The following is a 14,867-nucleotide window of genomic DNA, read 5'->3' as shown; positions in this document are numbered from 1 at the left end:
TATACAATGAAAGTATAAATAGCTATTTCAATGCAGATTGAAATAAATAATTAATAATTTATACAATAATAATATATTTACATAAATAGCAAATTATGAATTAAAATATGTTTTTCCAGGAATAGAATGAAAAACTTTTTTTTTTCACTTCAAAATAGGATTCATAAACAAAGGTGGTCAAATGAAAGTAAAAACTTTGAAAAAACTAAAAAAACGTTTGGTCTAAAAGTAAATTTAGTAATTACTATTCCCACTTTTGTTCTGATTTACTGCACAAAGACGTTTTGGCATGCTTCGAACCCCATTTAATATATTTCTAATATTTTCACTGTACTTTTCATTCAAATTGACGCTTCATCTCTAAGAAAAATTATTACAAGTTCTATTGGTATTTTGGAATTCAAAATTCACCACAAATGCTCAATTGGATTTAAATCCGGTGACTGAGCTGGCAAGTTTAGTTTTTCGATTAAGCTTTCTTCATAAAAGCAAGTAGCCAGGCAAGATGTGTGTTGGATGTGGTTATGTTGTTGAAAGATAAACGACCTCAAACTCATTTTTCCCGCACTTATTGTCAAATTTTCGCTATGAAGCACCCATTATTCGTCCAGCGATTTGAACTAAACTAGCTACACTAAATTTTGAAAAACAGTCCCAAACTTCCGAAATTATGTTCCCAAAGTATGCTTCACTGATAATTGTATGCACTGCGGTTTTAATCGAACAGAAGGTTTACACCACACTCACCTACCTTTTTTTAAACTTCTTTTATCCATTTCTTCCCCGAGCCGTTCCATACCAAACGAGGTTTCAGACAAGGTGACTCTCTTTCGTGTGACTTCTTCAACCTACTTCTGGAAAAAATATTTCGAGCTGCAGAACTTAATCGAGCAGGTACAATCTTTTATAAGAGTGTACAGCTGCTGGCGTATGTCGACGATATTGATATCATCGGCCTCAACAACCGAGCCGTTAGTACTGCTTTCTCCAGAATGTTTAAGGCAACGAAGCAAATGGGTCTAATGGTGAAAGAGGGCAAGACGAAATATCTCCTGTCATCAAGCAAACAAACAGTCGTCGCACTCGCGTCTCTCACGTCACTGTTGACAGTCATAACTTCGAAGTTGTAGATAATTTCGTCTATCTTGGAACCAGCATCAACACCAGCAACAACGTCAGCCTCGAAATGCAGAATATCTTTTATCAAGAGGTGCTTCTTCGGACTAAGTAGGCAATTGAGAAGTAAAGACCTCCCTCGACGAACAAAAACAAAACTCTATAAGTCACTCATTGTCACGGCGAATATCGCATTCAATGAAACGATGAGCTGTATGAGATATACGACGACATTAACATAGATCAGCGAATTAAAAGACACCGGATACGCTGGCTAGGTCATGTCGTCCGAATGGACGAAAACACTCCAACTCTGAAAGTATTCGACGACGTAGCCGCCGGGGGAAGCAGAGGAAGAAGAAGACCTCCACTCCGTTGGAAGGACCAGGTGGAGAAGGACCTGGCTTCGCGAAACGACTGGCGCGCTGTTGTTAACTCGCCTATAACCGCGAAAGCGATTTCTACGCCAGTAGAGAGGAGGTCGGTCAGCATGTATGGAAAATTGTGACCTTGAACCTCTATCGTATTGAATCTTACATATTTTCCTTTTTTTGAAGTTTCCAAAATAATTCTTTCGCTCGAAATGGAATATTTTTTAGATATTTTTGATACGTTTCGCTCCTCTTCATATCTTCACTTAGTGAATACAAATTTACCAAATCTGTAGAAAAATTCAGTTTTTTCTTGAAAGAAATGAACCAAAACTAAAATTATACTTTCATTTGACACGCTGGCTTACCAGCGAAGACTTATCACTCCATCGAGTAATTATTTTTTACGTATTAATGAGAAGTGCAAATTCTATTCCAACGGTGCAACTTCGTGATATGCTTTATGATTTTATTTTTGAGCGAAGATTTATTAAGTAAAAGAATGCTCTGAGGTCGCTAGTATGTAATATTTATTAAAACTTTCATTTGAACCCTAGCGTATACACATATATAGACATCTGAACGAATATTACATATGTCTAATATTATTATAAATGAAGGAAGGTGCAAACACTTACAGCAAGTCATTAACTAATTAACCCATATTATCCCAAGGTGTGATATTACATAGAAAAATGTTTTTTTTCTATGTCTATCTAGTGAGTAGGCTCTAAATAACATGAAAATAAGCTTTTATCAAAAATATTTTCTATACTGGCTGAAATTCAGGACCGCACCTTAAATGGGGCGCTGGGAAAATATGCCTTCGGGTTTTGTATGCGAAGTCGGTTATTATTTTGAATGGTTTTTATTAGTAAATAAAGAATAAGTACACAAAAATTATGATAAATCACAATATATAAGATCAATTATAAACGTAAGCTAAAAATCAAAGTTGATATGAGAGAAAAAAAATTACTTTATGGTATGAAAAGCTTGAGAACAATGTTGATGGAGGCCAACTCCACATTTACTGCATTTGAATTTCGTATTCTTGTGACATTCGCGGCATCGAATTTGAGTTTCGTTTCTAATGATATAGTGTTCCTTCCCATCCAGCCTTACCGAATCTGGCAGCTTACTTTTCGTAGTTAACGGTGTCTTGCCTCCAATGCGTTTTGCTATGGATGTAGAAGGTTTGCCAAGTATCAAATAAGTCTGCACAATGTATCTTGTAAAAGACAAGAAATCATGAGCGTCTTTAGCTTGGCCTGCTGGTGAAACTCGGTATAACTGAAAAGCATTATTAGCACAGGCATTTATGGGGAACATTATCATTTGCCAATACCATCTCTTCAGTCTTATTGAAATTCTATATTTTCCAACATTTTGGTCGAGTCGATCGACTCCGCCCATATATTTGTTATATAATAGATAGCAATGCGGTTGATCTACGTCTACTCTTTTATTGCCGCACCATCTCTTCACCTTACCAATCGGATGAACACCGCTTTCCGTTGAGGCAATAGTTACGATGTTGTTGTCGTTGTAGCGCACTAAAGTTATGTTGGATGATAAATCCGTAATTTGGTGGTGCGAACCCCGTGATGTCTTTTTCATCTCCTTGATGTCTTTTAGCGGGGCACCTTCTGTTCTATTAGCACGTAATGTACCAGTGATAACATGACCCATCTGACTTACTTCGTCTAGTAAACGTAAAGAAGTGAAAAAATTATCAATATAGAAACTGTAGTGGTTATCACTTGGCAGTTTCGAAATCAAATTTGTCACTACAGAGCCTCCAACGCCTAGATTTGGATTGGTGTTACCAGTTTTAGCTCCTTGGTAAGGTTCTCCATAAATAAGATAACCCAATCGTGTACACAGTGACCAAATCTTATAGCCAAAACGTATTGGTTTACCGTGAATATGTTGTTTTGCGCCATGTTTTCCAAAATAAGGTACCATAGACTCATCGATAGACAAATGTTTGTCTCCGGGATAAAACTTTAGCCATCTCTCATTCATAAGATTCCACAGTGGCCTTACTTTTGCAAACTTATCGTCAGAAGGTAGGCGGTTGTTATCGCATGCATGAAAAAAACGTAAAAGCTCTTCAAAACGATTACGAGTCATGCATGATGCAACTCCTGGATGATGAGTGTCAATACTTTGATCCCAGTATAATCTATAGCGTGAAGCGCTATTGTAGCCTGACAAAAGCAAAATACCGATAAAGTTTTTAATTTCTTCAACAGTGACTCGAAAATTGACATGTCCTTTTGCAATTGCATTTTGTTCCGTGCTAGACCGCAGGAGCTCGAAAACTTCTTCGTCAAAAAACATCTCAAAAAAATCTAATGGATTATCCTTATCTAAAACGAAATCAGGTTGCATCGACTCCCTTTCAGGGTTTGCAGCTATATCTTTTTGTCTCCACTTCCTCGTGACAATAGTCTTAGATTTTTTTGCAGGTGGTTCATTTGACTGAGACGCGGACGGCTGTTGTTCCTGTTCATCCTGATTTATAAATGGAATTCCATCTACGGTTTCCAGGACCCCATCTGCTGATGGTAGCTGGCATCGCACCTCAGCTTCTGCTAGTAGTTGCCGACGCGTAAGATTACCTATTTCTCCCGCTTCTTCGCTTCCGCTGTCTTCATCGCTGAAGTCATTGTTTTCAGGTGGTGTGATAAATATATCTGCAGACAGTATATTATGATCATCTTCTAATGCCGATATAATTTCGTGAACGTTCAACCTGTAAATAACAAAACATATAAAAATACGGTAAAATAGTTCTAAATATAGTTTACTGAAGCTGGGAGTACAAGGGCCCGTAGCAAAAACCACGGTGCCTCCTATTCCCAGCGCACCTCAAATGGGGCGGTACACAAAACTTAGTAAAATGAACACATAAAAGCAAATTTTCGTCAAATTCATGATGTTAACTAATAGACTAGTTAAAACTTAAAAAAAAAAACGAAAACGGTAAAATTAATTATAAGTATAAAAAAAGTTTTTACTTACCCTCTCCTGGAATTCATGATGGCTGAAATTCACAGAGTTTAAATAATTCCTGAGAGATAACCGAAAACAATAATCACTTTCAACAAGTTTTAGGTGATAATGACATACGTCAAGAACCAAGGACAAAATAAATATATAATGCCTCTACCAACACAGAATAAAATTTGCGTAATCTGAAACAAAAAAGAAGTGCACCTTAAATGGAGCGCTGGGATAATATGGGTAAATAACTGACAAGCCGTCGGAGGAAATGTTCTTGTTGGTTTATAGGAGTCAAAATTTCCTTTTAACATGTATGGTGACATTGAAATCAGAACGGAAAACGTTTCAGTTGGCACTTTAGATTATGAGCGCGTTTAAAGCGAGTTAAAGACCATTCACGTTGGTCCTTCTTTATGGAAATACTTTATTTCAAATGACTGAATAATTAAACTATATACATATGTACATATTTACCCAATTATATGCATTTTTGTATAAATTATAGGTGAAGCACACACAAGTTATTTTATGGCTCAGTTTGAAGACTATGTTTGTAGTCCAGCAATTAATTTCCACTTCGACGGAAAATGATTTATAAATATAAACAAAAACTAAATCAGTCCGAAGCACGTTTTGCAGACTCTTTTAGGTAAGCTGATGTCGGTTTTCATTACAAGACAAAACCACCACTGACAATATTCACCATAAAAACAAAAGTGACAAACCATATATGTAGAAGTTGTATTGAAAAGTAGTAAAGCTTGACAGGTAAGTGCAACAAGTGCTTCTGTATGCATATGTATGCCGGTTGGTCACGATGCATCGCATCTAACCTACTTTATATTTGCCTATTCGGTTACTTTCCGCTTTTAATAGTCGTGTAAAACAAAATGTTCGAACTTGGGCAGCTCGAGTGGTCAGACAATGGCCTCGCATAGATGGAGTAGAGCAAAAAGCATTCCTCTAAAATAAATCTCAAAAATATGAATTGTTGAGAAAATATAAATAGTTTTCAACCTGATGCTTTACGCATTGTAAAATGGCGCCCTAAGTGTTTTCCAGTCTCAAGATCCAGCTCCTTGCAACACGACTCATTGCTAAAATTATCTTCATACGAAAGCAAATCACACACGGTGATGTTTTCTATGAATGACAGAAAACATTCTTGATCTGTGCAAGTTGTAACTTGAGTAAAAATTGAGATATCTTAATAAAACTTGGCATACGCCTTCCTTGGAAAAACAAGGACTAGTTCATAGATGGACGTAATCTGACCAAATGGGCGTGGCTAGTAAGTTTAATCTCTTAAAGCACTTCAGTTACAGCAACAAAGCTCGCCCAACGCAAATACTATAAGAACTTGCATCAACAGTGTAAAAGTTGACGAAATCGGATGATAACCTCGCTCTCACTCCCCATATAATGATACCGTTAAAAACTACAAAAAGCGCGATAAATCAATAACTAAATATGCCAGATACATTAAATTTAACCCCGAGATTGTGCAAAAGGGCTTTAATGGAGAAGGGGTCAAAATTTGTGGGATGAATGAAACACGGAATAAAATGGAACATGAGTGAAAAAAAATTTGCTGAGTGCAGAATCTGAAAATGTTGAACATATGTAATATTATATATGTAATTTGATGATACGTTAGTTTGCATTTCAGGTGACGATATGTAGCATTTCTCTAACATGTTTATGCAATAGTGCAAAAATGGGCGATTTGGGCTGCAACAACTTCTCACATAACAACATTCTTATTCCATCTTATTCTTTCCTTTCGAATGTACGAATCAAGAAGCAATTAATAATAATTTCTTTAGAGCATGCCACCTTTCGGCCAAAATTTATCCAAATAAAAAAAACTGTTGAATCCCCTAGGTACCGAATATTTGTATCCCAGTAAATATAGTTGACATTTTACCAAAAATTTCAATGTGTCAGATTTATAATTGAAATTCAGAGAATATTTTCTTTGTATGTCTGTGTGCTACAAATGAGTTGAATGGGGTCAATACTTCCCTTAGCCCACATCTACCTAATATAAAAATTTCGATGACTTTATACCGCAGATATCGGCCAATAGTGAGTTATTGAATGAAATGGTATGAAAACTCGCTCTAGACCCCATATAACTAACACACCTTATGTACCTCAAGTACTTCCCTGGCTTTAAACCTAGAAAGTTGCACTTGTTTTTACTGTGCTCATTTTTGCGTTTTTGTTTATAGAAATAGTTGCCTTCTACCAATTTCACAGCCTTTTAAATTTATTATGCTTCCTTTCTCAGAGGTGGCCAGATTATTATGCAACCATTTAAAAAAAATTTATTGACTGTTTACCGGCACCAAATTTTTTGAGTTTATGGAAGGCATCCTATTTTAATGACACACGCATGCGTAAGAGTTGGCTGACTGCTTGTCAGTTTATCGTGTAAACTGTCTTTGCGACTTATGTCGGTTAATTGCCGCACAATCCTGTTTAATTACTCTTCTTATGAAGTATGTGCTCTCCTGCTTTATATGTTAGTATCGCAAACTCGTTATTAACAATTAAGGAACGGAAGCCCCTCAAAATTGCGATATTCGTCCGCATTTTCCCCTTTGATTTTGTTGTTTCAATTTTATAGTATACTCTTTTTAAATAAAACGCGGTGTATACTTTAGGTTCAGATTTCACGAAAGTAAAATAAAAATATTCATTAAAATTTCGTAATTTAATTTGTTTCAAAGTGGAAGTAAAAGTATATTATAGTACTGCTGTTATTTCACAATAATAGATATAATACGATAAATATAAATATATTAGCGCTGTTTTCCGCAATTACAAAAATGAATAAACCTGCTTCGACAATATTTTCACACCATAATAATAAACATGCAAGGTGATTTCCAAAGTAAACAGGACGTTATCGATTGCCCAGTGAGTATTTCATGACATTTCATAGATTGGAAGTGAAGTTATTGCGTTTTAAGTGTCAGTATGTTTGTATTATCGGTGCGAAAACGAGCTTCGAACAAAGAGCCAACATTAAATTTTGGTGAGATCACGATCACGAGTGGTTTCAACGTTTTCGTGGTCGTGAGGACATAAATGACGATCAACATGTGGGCCAATCAAAATCCGTGATCACCGGAAATTCCATCGAAATTGTACGTGAATTCATCAAAAATCAACCGAAATCATCATTGAAATTCATGGAAATGGAATTAAACATCTCCAAGACATCGATTTATCGCATTTTCATTGGTTCATATTTACGGAATCTTCTACAGCTTTGGTTTTGCTAGCTAACTCATATACATTTCGGCTTTTCTAAGTTCTCATCATCTTTTAATTTGACTTGGATCAATTTTTAAATAATATTATTTTCTACTTCACTGGTATAATTTTTATTTTCAGAAAAACAAATAATCTATATATAAATTAGTCTGTTTTTGAGGTAATGATCTTAAATTTTTCACACGTCCTTTACTTTCCAAGACATTGCTCTTTTGGCGGAACCACTAAGCATATAGCTACCAAACAAACTTCACGAGCAATCTGCAAAGGAGACGTTTAAACTGGACTATTATAACATATGGCTGGCATACAAACGGAACGATCGAAATCAAAGCTTTTTATTTGACGAGATATTTCTACAAAATTCGGCATGTACTAATGTCCAAGGTAGTGATACCATCTCCAAGCAAACTATTTAGAATGGACCACTAAATTATATACACAGGTGTCGCGCCATGATAACCGATTATTTAATGATTGGCGTCATTTAGTTTCAACAAGTCGCCGCCTTTTCCCACACATCGCATCAACCAATGGATTTATTTAGAGAACACTTCGGGAATCAGATAATTTTATGTTTTGGGTCGGTCGATTGGCCACCAAGATCGTATGATGTCACACCGTTGGACTTTTTCTTGTGGTGATGTGCAAAGTGTAAAATCTATACGAAGAATTCCGCACCGTTTTACGTCATGGAGCAAAACACCACATGTGTCATTCGCCAGTTACGGGTCGAAATGCTCAAACGAGTCATCGAAAATCGCACTCAACTGATGGACTATTTGGGACGTAGCCGGGAACAACATTTGAAAGAGATAATCTTCAAAAAATAAATGTCAAATAATGTTCTTTCGAATAATGATAAACATTCCCTATTATACTATATATACATATTTCCCTTTATTTAAAGCGATTATGATATACTCTATGGTTTTATAAAGCACAATTAAACATACTTCACTCTAAAAAACAGAAGGTAATTTTGTGTTGCTGTTCTCAATCATATAGAGGTATTTCAATTCGAATTGTACATATTTGTAACCAAAGAATAGTATAAAAGCAAATATTGTTTTTATATCAAGACTATCCTAAACATGACTATTCTTTCTGTTTTATTTTAAATTCTAAGAGTATTATTTTGTTGTTTTTGTTGATGCTCAAGATAAAGAGATAAAATTTTATTGCCCTTTGTTCCTTCTCTTCCCTTTCATATATTTTAACACATTCGGTAATATTCTTCTATGAGAAAAGTTCAAATATTTTATGAAACCAGTGTTGGATTCATTTATTATAATTAACAGTTATAGTTATATTTTTTGCAGTTTTGAGAAGAAAATTTCAAAATGCTTGATTAATTTATGTGCTTTCTGCTTACATTTATCATATTTTGCTTGCTATTTATTATTGCTTTTAGCTCGTTAAGAAAATCGTCAAGTTTGAAAAAACTCCACAGACTCATCATACCGAAAGAAACGTCTTAGCCAAATAAATAACCGTTGCAAACTGAGTGAGTGCAGCGCTGAAAACGTCACGCTATAACTGCAAAATAGCGAAAGTATTTGACAGTTGTACGCTGTTACGAGAAGACACTTGAGAGCAAGCAATACAAAAGAGTTGAGTTAACGAACACCAATATTAAGCACAATACGTTGCAACAGCATGGATTAAAGCAACAAATGTTGCAAAGGTTTGGTATAATGTTGACAATGAAAATATTGCTGACACAAATGTTTCTGTGGCAAATGTTGGTTAGCTCAATGTTGACTAGTATTTTGTTGCAAAGTACAATTCTCGTGAGCTTTGTTTAAATTTCAGGCAGTGCCATTGGGGACAGAAGCAAAAGTCAAAAGGCGACAATTTACTGTGACGAATGCGGCAGAACGCTCTTTGAACATCGCAGCATGAGACGGGCTGATACGAACATTCTTCAAGATAGATTTATCGGCCTGGCGTTGCTGAATACGCATTATGACATTGAAGTCACTGCAAAAGAAGTTCACGAAAGATTCTCAAAATTTGAACGCGAGTTTTGTTAACGCTTTTTTTCGACATCGCAATAAAGCATCACCCGAACGATTTGCGTAGGCTGAGGACGAACATTTTTCATAAAAATATATTTATCACTATGATCATCATTTTTCAAGTAAATTGAATAAGCATTATGACATTGAAGTCACTGCAAAAGAATGATTTTAAACTCTAAATTGTTTTATGATCCCAAAAGAATGAGGACATTAAATTTTCAGAAAATATCTATAATCTCCTTGACGAATTGTTTAAAAACGAAAAAGTTGATTTGACGAGTTGGTCGCAGGTTACTTGGGTGGAATGACTACATTATTAATGAATAAAGATCTCAAGACAATGAGAATAAAATCCCTGCATTAGTACAGCTATTTATTATCATAGTTGATATTGGTTTCCGTCTTATTGGGGAATATGTAGTACAATGACAGCCGATAGAAGGGATGGGAATGTGGTTTGCAAAAGAATGCCATTTGAATTTCTTTCAGCAACTTCTTCAACCCGATTTCTAACTCTGTCAAGGCATTTTTTATTACAATTTTCTCGTCATTTAAAAATATCTAGACGATGTATATATATATAAAAGAAAGTTGTATAAATAAAGAACGTAACTTTTATAGCTACAGCAGCAGCTCAGAAAATACTCATAATATACAAATATGCGACTCTTCACGTGGCCCATATACCTTAAGTTCTGGACTAGCAGCAAGCAAATATACCATAATGTTGTTTGAAAATATGGGAGTACATGATTTGAAAAATACCGAAGGAAAGCACTTCTGTTAATGGTTATGAATATAAAAAATATCTTCGGTTGCTGCAGTTGCTATATCTATATATACATATATAAAAGAAAGTTGTGTTAGTTACACCATTTATAACTCAAGAACGGCTAAACCGATTTGGCTGAAAATTGGTGGAGAGGTATCTTAGAACCAAGGTAAGGACATAGGATACCTTTTATCTCTTTATGTCAAAGTTTAATATAACTCATAAACACAAAATTATATTTTATGCGTACAATTTTAAACAGAGTCTTCTCAAAAATAATACAATTGCTAAATATTTGATATAGAAGAAAAGAACTGCAACCAAATACGCAGTGAAATAGATTATAACTGGCTCAGTAACAAGTCGTTGAGTATGTATTATACCACGTGCATCCCAAAAGACTGATGTCATAACCTTTCCAGCCGCCTTTTTCGTTTTTCCACGCCTGAGAACCGGTTCATCATGTGCAGTCCACTAGAACGGCTGTCGATTGGACTCCAGTGGGATATGATGGGGCCATGTTTCTACCACCGACGAAATATTTCGGCTTTATTCCGATTAGAGAGCACTTAAATACGTCTCAGAATCAGTTATTCGGTTTTTTTGTTGGATCATGAACTTGCGAGGCACCTACTTTGCTCATTTCGCCTGTTTCTAGCTTAGCAAATATCTTTTTAGTGGTGGATTTCCCTGAGCCCAAATTCAACAGTTTTTTCCCCAAAAAAGCAATGCTTTATAAACACACGAAATGCTTTATGATCCATTATTTTTGTAAACTAACACAAGTTGCTTAAAAAAATGCTATATCTCATTATCTCATAGTTATAATCCAACTAATAGAAATCATATAGATGGTAGTAGCAGTTTTATCTAGATCTCAGCCACAGTGAAGCGTGGACGGGTCCTCTAGTAGTATATATATTATTTAACAAATAGATATGAAGACATGAACTATAGACGATGAATGATTTCGAACACAACAAAGCCAACCTCAATTGAAGTGACATTTCTTATTGAATTGGCTTGGGAAAGCCAGCATTGAAACACGTCGGATAGGAAATGCAAATGTTGGCAAAATGTAAGTAAAAACGTCACAGAGGTCGTTGGCAGCAATAACACGCCACTGAATACAACCTGCTACCCAACCAATACATTTTCGCTTTCGCCAATTTGCCACATCCAACTCTTTAAGTCGGTGTTGTGAGCATCACCTGAAAGCATCTTCCCCAACTCGTTAATGAACGCGCTGAAGATGCATACAAAAAACGGCACATTACCTGCACAGCGATCACAAATTATTATGGAACTATTGGGCAAAGTTTTTGACTGGTAATAAGGAACTGCATACAGCATTGCCATCCTTGTTTTTGTCCAACAAAATAATTTTTTTACTGTCATTTGCTTGTTTTTATATTATAATAAAATTTTTGGTATACTTAAATTTAAATTATTTAAATTAATTAACTGAAATAGGTGTTTTATTGTACACTCTCGATTGTTGTAATTTTCTCCCACTTTATCAGCAAACGCTCCTTTTACTTTAATACAGCTTCTCCATTAGCATAGTATGTTCTACAAAAATACCAACAATAAATTTCCAGTTCTGTGAAAATAAATTAGTGAAGGTATCTTAATGATATTTTAGTTGTTTATAAACGTATATTACATACATTGGGACAAAAGACCATCCTGAAGTTGTAATTAAATTCCAGGGTAAATGATATTTCAATAAAATGTATTTTGCGAAATTGCTGGTATTGTCCCTAATTACTATGCCGAATATGAGCGCGATCTGCCAACCAGTTTGTTTAGAGAAGCCGCTTAAGTCGGTTCACCTCAATAAAGTATTGCAATTTTTACAATTTACGAGTATAAAAATATCGAACAAAGAATTTGTCTCAAGTTTTGTATTTCTAACCAAATTTTGAGTGCAAATCGTTGCGAATGTTGGAAAAGGCTTATAGTGGTTCAGTTTTATTAAAAACACAAGCCTACGGGTGGTACAAAGCCTTCAAAGACGGTCGAGAGTTCGTTGAGGGCGTGTCTCATTCTGAACGACCTTCAACCTCTTCAACTGAAGAAAATATGAAAAAAGTGAAGGATATAGTGCTTGAAAATAGTCAAGCGAGTATAAGAGAGAAGGCAAGAGGGCCATTCGGCAGTCCCACATAGGAGCATTTTCCTGTGAGCGGTAATTTTATTAAAAGTGATTCAAAAACCAGACAAAAGTGAGAATTACAAACTACAGCGATGTTACTCAAAATTGATGTTTTTTAGGACCTAAGTAACCGTACTACAATACAATTGTTAAATGATTGACCTTCAGCCCGCTATATTGCCATACAAGTAGTCGGAACTTAGACTTCGTTCAGTACGTACGTCCTTATTCTCGATACTCTCTATTATTCTCGAAACTGCAACTGGTGTTTTGTGTTTTAGACGGAAGTGACATATAAATGGTATTTGTTATGGATTCTGGTGAAAATTGAACAATGGCGTGTATTTAACTTTTTGATGAAATATTAATTTAACCCGACAGAATGTATTATTTTCTTTTTTTTCAGGAAAACAAAAAATCTTGCGGTAAAATTGAAAATATTTTTAAATTTTTTTTTAAATTTTTTTTTTTATAGTGTCGGGGGAGGTCGATTTTATAAATTAAAGTTTTTACTAAACTACAGGGTTTCTACTTATCATATAAACTTAAACTTTTTCCCCATCTTACCCCTGCTTAAAAAAACTTTGAATTTAGTCCATAAAATGAGTAAATTTTATTGGCGGCTTTTAATTAAATACTGAAATTTATCGTAGTAGTAAATTATTTTACTTTTTTTGGTCCAATCCGCATATCTCACGAATCCGACAGACCGATTTCGACTAAATTTAGTATGTGGCATTATTCTTACATTCTTATGTCACATTGTGAAAATGGGTGAAATCGGACAACAACCACGACTACTTCAATTATAAAATAATTTTAAATTCCACTGGATTCTTTCACTTTCCAGTACACAAATGAAGAATTAATTAATATAACGTAATAAAATTTTGCCATAATAATTCCCTTAAAGTAAGCCACCTTTTAACCAATAATTATCCAAATCCGACCAAAACTGTTCAAGCCCCTAGGTACCGAATATGTGGACCCGATAGCAATAGTTGACTTTTGACCGAAAATATCGTTCAATGTGTGATATATGAAATTGAAACTCACACAGAATCCTTTCCTTGACAATAGTATATCTTTGTTTTTAAATGGGTTGAATCGGGTCAACACTTCCCTGAGCTCCCATATACCTAATTTAAAGATTTTCGAACTTCTAGATCATGTCAATGAAAATTTCAGAACATGTTTAATTCATAACTCAGTATCTTTGTGCTTAATAGATGACTTTAAGCGAAAACTTAACTATTACCACGATTTTCGAACATCCACTTGGCCTTGCTCCATATGATTGGTTGTAAGGTACATACCTTATTGAAACCCAGAGAACATTTTTTTGAGTATGTTGCATATTAGTAGTATGTGGGATGAGCAAAAATTGATAAAATCTGGTCGATACTACCTCCTACTCAAATATATTAAATATAAAATATTCGGTTGCACCCGACATTAGCCCTTCCTTACTCGTTTAATTTTAATATATTGCATTATTATATTCAATCATGCAGTTTTATTCATTTTCATTCACAAAATCACTTTAAATAATTTTGTTCGGTTTTTGAGACCAAATGCTCCTATGTGAGTCCGCTTGAATGGTTTTGGGAGATATTTTGTGTATGAAACGCGTTCTTGCTTGACTCGTCCCGATAAAGCCAATTCTTTACCGAATTTTAATCCAAAAACGCAAAGAATACCACCGAAGGAGGCAGACATGCAATAATCACTAAAAGTTGAACTGCGAGGGCCGAAGGATTGCCAATCGAGCTATTCAAATACGATGTCGAAAGCTCGTCTTCTTTGTAGAATATGGTCACCCGAAAGCATGCCCGACGGTTGGAATTTAAATTTGCTCTGATTGGACATTATCGGTGTGGCTGACCGAATAATCACCATGCTCCAAATCTTGGAAAAGACCAGGTTCGGCGCACACCACCTCTTCGTCGATTTCAAAGCTGCTCTTCACCGCACGAAAAGGAGCTGCAATTATACCTCTAGGTCTGAACTTGATATCCCAGCAAATCTAATACGGCTGTGTAAACTGACGTTGAGCAATAGCAAAAGTTCCGTCAGCAACGGGAAAGACCTATCCGAGCCGTTCGATACCAAACGAGGTTTCAGACAAG

The 14,867-nt window shown here is 35.3% G+C and overlaps 1 protein-coding gene across 2 annotated transcripts; it reads right to left on the bottom strand.

Moving 5' to 3' along the window:
• Positions 1–2,137: 2,137 nt before the first annotated feature.
• On the bottom strand, positions 2,138–4,629 carry LOC126751329 (piggyBac transposable element-derived protein 3-like). Of its 2 annotated transcripts, XR_007665872.1 has the most exons (3): positions 4,518–4,629; positions 2,285–4,248; positions 2,138–2,217 (listed from the first exon to the last, which is right to left on the bottom strand). XR_007665872.1 is itself a non-coding variant. In XM_050461515.1 (2 exons), the coding sequence occupies exons 1-2, from the start codon at positions 4,532–4,534 to the stop codon at positions 2,463–2,465; spliced, it is 1,803 nt and encodes a 600-aa protein (XP_050317472.1). In that variant the 5' UTR covers positions 4,535–4,629; the 3' UTR covers positions 2,138–2,462. The 2 variants fall into 2 exon arrangements, 1 of the variants encoding a protein (XP_050317472.1); XM_050461515.1 differs by having other exon boundaries at positions 2,138–4,248.
• Positions 4,630–14,867: the final 10,238 nt, after the last annotated feature.

This window comes from Bactrocera neohumeralis, chromosome 2 (assembly GCF_024586455.1).
Source record: "Bactrocera neohumeralis isolate Rockhampton chromosome 2, APGP_CSIRO_Bneo_wtdbg2-racon-allhic-juicebox.fasta_v2, whole genome shotgun sequence".
NCBI lineage: Eukaryota > Metazoa > Arthropoda > Insecta > Diptera > Tephritidae > Bactrocera > Bactrocera neohumeralis.
This window is presented reverse-complemented; position numbering and strand designations above follow the sequence as displayed.